A 6,760-nucleotide genomic window follows, 5' to 3' on the forward strand; every position below is an offset into this window, starting at 1 on the left:
CCCCCCCTTCCCCCCCCCCCCGGGTAAGGTCACTTCTGTTTTGTTAGCTTTCTTGTTACCTATATAGTCTACTGAAGGGCAGATTTGCAAATCACTCTCAAAAACATGATTTCTTTCTTAATAATCTAAAATAAAACAAAATTATACCCGTCGACTTCCCCTTAAACGTCTCCATTAGCTAAAATGAAGCATTTACTTAAATTAAAGATATCAGTACATTTACATTTGACCAGAACAAAAAACATGTCTAATTTGTTTTGGACCTCTGGTGTATTTGAAGGTGTTCTACAGTATGTTCCAAACTAGGGTTTCAACAACCCATATAGGGAAAACAGGAATATATTTCCATTTAACATAATTGGTCTTATCTAGTTATCTTTCAACTGAGCAGCTCCAAACAGCACACTGACTAGTTCTGCCACACAGTTTTGTGGCCACCGCTACTACTTTTTTTTTTTTTTTTTGGGGGGGGGGGGGGGGGAATTATCTGTTCACTTTACAGATTATTAATCTTGATGTTTCACCACCTAGAAAATTCATTAATATGTACCAAAACCCATCAATGCATTTTGTGTGTGTATAAAGATTTGTTTGTCTTATCACCAAGAACAAAGTAAGCATGCCTCCACAAAACTCCACAAAAAACAAAATTCATGCAGATGTTCTCTCCTTTTTGGTTTTCCTTTAATTTGCAAATCTTGTAATCTAAGACTGAAGCAACATCTAAACCAGCATAGTAGTATCAGCCAAAAAACACAATCTGTTTCCCATTTATGTGTCAAGACTGCATCCTTTTGGGGGGCTGCAAAAACTATTGTTTTGAAAAGCTTATATAGTGAAGCCATGCTAGACATTTCAGTCATTTTACTAGATGGAAAATTTGACTTTTAAAACAGAAAAATGTGTGTACCGAAAGTTAGTCAGAAACTCAGTTACAAGGCAAAAGTTTAGAACACACAATTTCATCTTCCCTGGTAAAATACTCAGTGTGGGGAATACAAGGATTGAGACTAGTGGCAAATCTCTCTACAGAATTTTTACATACAGCAGGTGCCAGAAATTAATTTCAAAGTGCAAGTTAAAATTTTAGATACACTAAACTTTTTTAAAGCAGGTTCTCGACCATGACTGTCACAAAAAATTTAAGATTTAAAATTAAGAAATATTAAACTGAATGTTCAGACCTTAATACTGATATTCAAAGGAATATAAGTTTTATCAGCATATACTATATCAATGACTACTGTATTAGGTTACATTACGAAAGAGATGCAACCCACACACCAAGTTACCCAGAAGTTGATTTCCAAGTTAATACGTTGTTAAATCTGTGTGGGAGACATTAAAAATTAACAAGATATTTTTAGACCTGTCAAAAACCTGCCATTCAGTAAAACATTAGGGGATCTGCAGGGTAAACTATTGTATTTCTAAGTTACCAAAGAGATCTTTCATTGTGTAAATTACAATGAAAAAAAAATCAGGAATGAAACAAATCTAAACGTTGATTTTAGGCAAACGTTATTTTGCATAAAGTACTTTTATACTCGTCTTTGCTTCATAATGAAGGAAAGCAGTCCTAGCATATTATCACAGACAAAATTATTCATTAATTTCTTTCCATTAAAGTACATGATACATTAGAGGGATAGCGAAAAATACTGAAGTTATTTAATATAAGTGATATTTTTGAGGTTAATTCACGACTACTTGAAAATTCTTTGGATTCCAGGTTGACAAGTGTTCTACATTAAAAAGAATACCTTTTTATCATATTTCCCTCATTAAAGTGTATTTACTTTACAGCTAAAGGAAAAGAGAAGAATTTCCTGATGGTAACCACTAATGCAGACTAGTGGTCAGAACCAGGAAATCCCAGCTCCTAACTTGAACGTGTCAATATCTCATTGATACAGTCCTAAACGATAAAATACTATGAAATGACAGTGCAGTGGATCTAGATAAAAACTATATTCGATCAGATTTGCATTACTTTAACAGTTTAGCATCTTTAACACTTAAAAAACTTGCTCATGTAATTTTCATACGTGCTGAATTCAAATTTCTCAAAGATTTCTATGCATTTGAATATATGTACATGGGTCCATAAAAATCACAAAACATATCAACACATTTGTAAGTACAATCATTCATCTGTCATGCAGAACTGTGTACGCACAGTATTAATAGCTCTAACACATACGTTTTCTTACGGTCAAGAATAGCATATGATAATTTACAGCAACTCCTAAACTGTAATGAACAGTTAATAACTGACTGAGGTTTTATCATGTCAGGTATAAATTGCATTTATTCTTCACCTTCCATCCAAAAAATTAACAACTTCAAAGCACTTTCTAGAAGAGCTACTGAAAATGGATTCTATATAAAAGATTGCCAGGGAAAAGAATTTAAATTAGAGTATTGCCTCCAGATACAGCAGGGTTCAAAAATATTCTTCAACAATAAGTCATGGTGCCAGCCACCAAATCTTCCAAAATGTTAACCATGTCCCTTATTAATAACAGATAGCAACAAAAACTTATTTGGAAATGTCAAAATTACCATGGATGTTCCAGGAAATGAGTCAAAATAGCTGCAAATTTAAGCACAGCAACCAGAAGTCAGAAATCTTGAAGCATTGCTAGGGAAAATCCAAATGATGATCAAAGCTGAAGAAGTGAAACTTTTTTCCCCCAGAATCATCCTCCTTGGGAAATTATTCTGACATTTTAGACAATAACCTGGGTAAAATTTGAACAGGAGAAAGCCAGAGGACTGTTGGAAGTAGCAGAAGCACTTCAGGAGGTCACACGTTTCTCCTCTAAAAAAGTGACAACCTGGTGTCCCAACGAGGATGGGAATAAGGGCAGGGGGGCCGTGCTGGTGGAATTGTTTTCTTTTGAGACTACTCCTTGCAAAGATAAGGACATTGGCCTTATTGTCATAACCATGTCCAATCTCATGCAGTTTATATTAAAGAAAGACAATGCAGTTTAATGTATCAGCGTAACAGATTGTGTGTTGGAAGACTTGGATTTCACTTCTGGATCTGCTTTGGACATCTTTCCTTTGAGAAAGTCATTCAGTTTTTCAGACACTCTGTTTACCTTTCTGTTCAATGGGAAATATTTTAGTGGCAGTGCTACATCATTTCACTGATTATTTCACCTGCCATTTCAGTAGACAGAATAGGCCTCCTATTCCCTGCACATTTTCAGTAGGGTGCTGACAGCTGCAGTATTTCATGCCATAGCCAGCATAATCTCCAAAGTAGGTGAGGAGATGACTGTAGTGAAGATACCAAGTGCTTTGGAATAAATGCTCTAGAATAAATGTAGTATTTTCTTCAGATACATGATTAAACAAGGTATATTATCTGTCCACAACCATTAGATATACAGGAAACGACGTTAAGCACAAAACCTCAAGTTAAGAACAGAACTAAAATTGTGATTCAAGTTCAGAGGCCATTTGTAACAGTTATTTTAGTGTTCTACACAAATTCTTCTTTATGCATAACAATCATTACAGAAATGTAATCAAGTGATCTATGAATGTAACAGAAGAAAAAACAAGTGCGACACTTGAGCCAATTTAAAAGGAGTGACTCCAGTTGAGGGCAAACTATCAAAGAAGTCTTAACCTGAAAGCTACTGACAAAATAGGTGATTTGCAAAGACTCTTTCAAAAATAACTTGCAGTGAACAGTAAATGTAGAAAAGTGTTTCAGAATTTTCTGTTGACGGTTTACCACCATGAGCAAACTGGTTCTTTATTAAATAGGTAAACGAGAGTCTGTAGCACAGTCTCTTTTTTTTAATGATGTGCTAGTCTTCTGGTCACAGTGGAAAGCCTCATTTAAAAATCTTCTATTCGCAGATATTTAACTACTGACAAGTAGTAACACAAACCTATCCATTCATTTTGAAAACATACGAGCTTTTTTTTTTGTAGAAAAGCAGAAGCTACCAATAATCTCTGAATTATTTTCCATTAACTGAGGAATACAATAACACAGTGAAAATAATGATCCTTATAGTTTTTTCATTTCTCAGATATCTCAGCTTCTGAAGCCAGGGTAAGAAGGAAAGTTTTTTTCCATCCAACATATCCTTCACGTATATAAATACGCTGTTTGGATTAAGACAGAAACTCCTACAAGAGCAGTATTTGCATCTCTGGTTACACGCACTCTTATTTAGAAAAAAGTTATTCATGAGATTACATACACTTACAGAGCAGGGCAAAAAAGGAGAAAAGTCACTATGAACAGTTTCGCAAGTTGTAAACACATCAATAGAAAGACATTTCACTTCTCTGCCCTACATGGGTTTTGTTTTAAACATTTAAGGTAGGTAACATCAATATTCTAGTTTAACACAGTAATAATACATACAGAGAAATTTACAGAGACTTGATAGTCTTCCTCCATACCCAGAGCGATTAAATTCTTAATTGAAAAAGGTGCGGCACAGAATTACTCTTACTACTGTAAGAAGATTTACTTTAACTGTTCAGCCTTTGAATCGCTGTGTAGAGGATTACCCTTGAAGAGCACATATTTTCCCATAGGTATATAGATATAAATCCTTTGCATCGTCTGAATCAACGTATCAAACAGACGTACAATACCTTAAGGCCACCTTTTATAAGAGGAGTGATACAACAGTACTGTCCAGAGAGCACAAGACTGTTAACTTACTTTTCTATTTCAGAGAAGTAGATTTAACATGTATTTGGCTAATAAACAGTGAGCGGCTGTAACAATGAAATTGCTTGGTGCTTGTAATTCATTTGGTATATGACTGCTGCTTGAAAGCATCTTTTAATTACTTTTTAAGACACAGAGATTGCTTTAGAGACTTCTCAATAATAATTCTGACCAGGATTAATATCAGAAAAGGCTAATCATAAAATTGTGATTACACTGAGAACAAAATAAACTTAAAATACCTCTTCATCTATTTTATATCAAGAGTCTCTATTTTTTATTCCTTTTAAAAAGCTTAAGTCATAGGCAAATGTGTGCTGACACACTGAAAAAACTTTAAAAGCACTTCACAGTGTTATCCCATGAGCAAAAAAGGAATAGAGCTTTAAAAGATGTAATCTACTAGGGTTTTTTAGATGACGTTACAATTTATATAAGACTTTATTCATGAAAAATATTCTTACCCAGAAGATCCAATGCTTTTGCACACACCAAGAAGAGGCCGCTTCTCAGAAAAATTATCACATTTCTGAGCACCTAATGAGAAGGAAAACAAAAGAAAAAGCAAATCACTATGTACTGTTTGTGTTACCTTTCAAAGTACAGGTGTGCATGTTGTGGGGGCCCAATATATTGGAAGGATATTGAATATGTAATACAAAACTCACAGCCTGTACAAGATTAGTGATAGAAATACAAATAACAGGCAGAGTTATGAACACTGGAAGAACTGTTTTTGAAAGCAATGGCAATGAGTAACAAAACAAGTAGCAAAATCTGGCCAGGATTTTGGAGTTATTTTCTATTCATTTCAGTTGGGGTTAAGGATTCTGTAACTGTAACAAGTAACACTTGCTCACTTTTCATTGTTTTATACAAGTTGTCTGTAATAAGGCTGTCACCAACTCTGCGTGGGTTTCACACATTGGTTTCCAATTTATTCTGCTGAGGTGGAAGTATAAGAGTGTTAACCATAAGAGCGCGGCATAAGAGCAGCCACTCTTTTTAGCACATGACAAGCCGGGCTGCCAGCGTTTGCCCAAAGCATGGCCATGCTTACAGCCCATGCCCTGCGCCTGAGAAAATACAAGATTAAATTCAAAATAGTCTTCAGTAAGTTCCGCCACCAAGCGATTTAAGCCTTCAAGAAAGCAACCTCCAGCAACTTCCAGCGAGACTCAGGCTATGCCTGCTGTTCACTGAAAGTGAAACCACAGCTCTAACAACAAATCCAATCTACTTTTAAGGTCAGCTTTACCACATAACACCAGCATAGCCCCAGAAGCAGAGTTTGGCATGGGCTCGTCCTCTGCTCTAATTCAGCTGCCGAGACAGTTCTGCCTGCCTGAGGATCCATGCACACTGGCACCAGAGCTAGGTAATTAAAACCAGCCCTTTGTCTTCCCAAATTCCAGTCACACCTGCACTCCAGAACCATCAAATTGTTAAATATGCCACACTCCTTAAAATGGTATTTTTAAAAGCTTTGAAAACTTCGCCTTATTGCTACGTAAACAGAAATAAAGCTAAAATTGAGTCAAAAAACTCCCTTCTACTTGTGAACAATGTTTTACCAAATTCCAGGGTATGTTTCTACCCAACTTAAACAACAGAATAACAACCAACAACACTACTAAGTTTCCTCCGTTTTCTTTCAACCTTTGCCTTTTTAATTATCTATCTATAGGTATGTATGTATGTGGTGAATAATGGAATTTTTTTTTCCTCCATTAGACAGCAAACCCTTTGATCTATAAAGAGTATTAGTGATATAGTCTGTTCAAAATTTAATTCACAAATACTGGTGTAGCTGCACTAAATCAATTATTCAGAAAGGCACAACAATTAACAATATACATTTTCACATAACAGTCTCTGTTAATTATTAATAACTCAGGTACATACAATTAATTTGTAACAAAAACTGTTCGGTACTCTCATCTGTACAAGGATAAGTCTTCCCTCCTACACATTCGGGTATTTATAAAGTCAAACGGGTCACATCAATAATTTCACCATCAACAATAGTTTTACAAGTAACCCAAA

At 35.3% G+C, this 6,760-nt stretch overlaps 1 protein-coding gene across 7 annotated transcripts in view; it reads right to left on the bottom strand.

Annotated features, from left to right (window-relative positions):
* The window catches only part of BCAS3 (BCAS3, microtubule associated cell migration factor), a 386,307-nt gene that overhangs the window by 354,277 nt on the left and 25,270 nt on the right, over positions 1 to 6,760 (bottom strand). For all 7 annotated transcript variants that reach the window (XR_657522.1, XM_009278231.2, XM_009278229.2 and 4 more), the window contains exon 6: positions 5,179 to 5,251. Coding sequence is in view for 6 of the 7 variants with exons in the window: in XM_009278231.2 (XP_009276506.1) it covers positions 5,179 to 5,251 (73 nt within the window). In the remaining variant the exon portion in view is untranslated. The remainder of the gene's footprint in view (positions 1 to 5,178; positions 5,252 to 6,760) is intronic.

The sequence above is a fragment of the Aptenodytes forsteri genome, unplaced genomic scaffold (genome assembly GCF_000699145.1).
Source record: "Aptenodytes forsteri isolate BGI_AS27 unplaced genomic scaffold, ASM69914v1 Scaffold66, whole genome shotgun sequence".
Lineage (NCBI taxonomy): Eukaryota > Metazoa > Chordata > Aves > Sphenisciformes > Spheniscidae > Aptenodytes > Aptenodytes forsteri.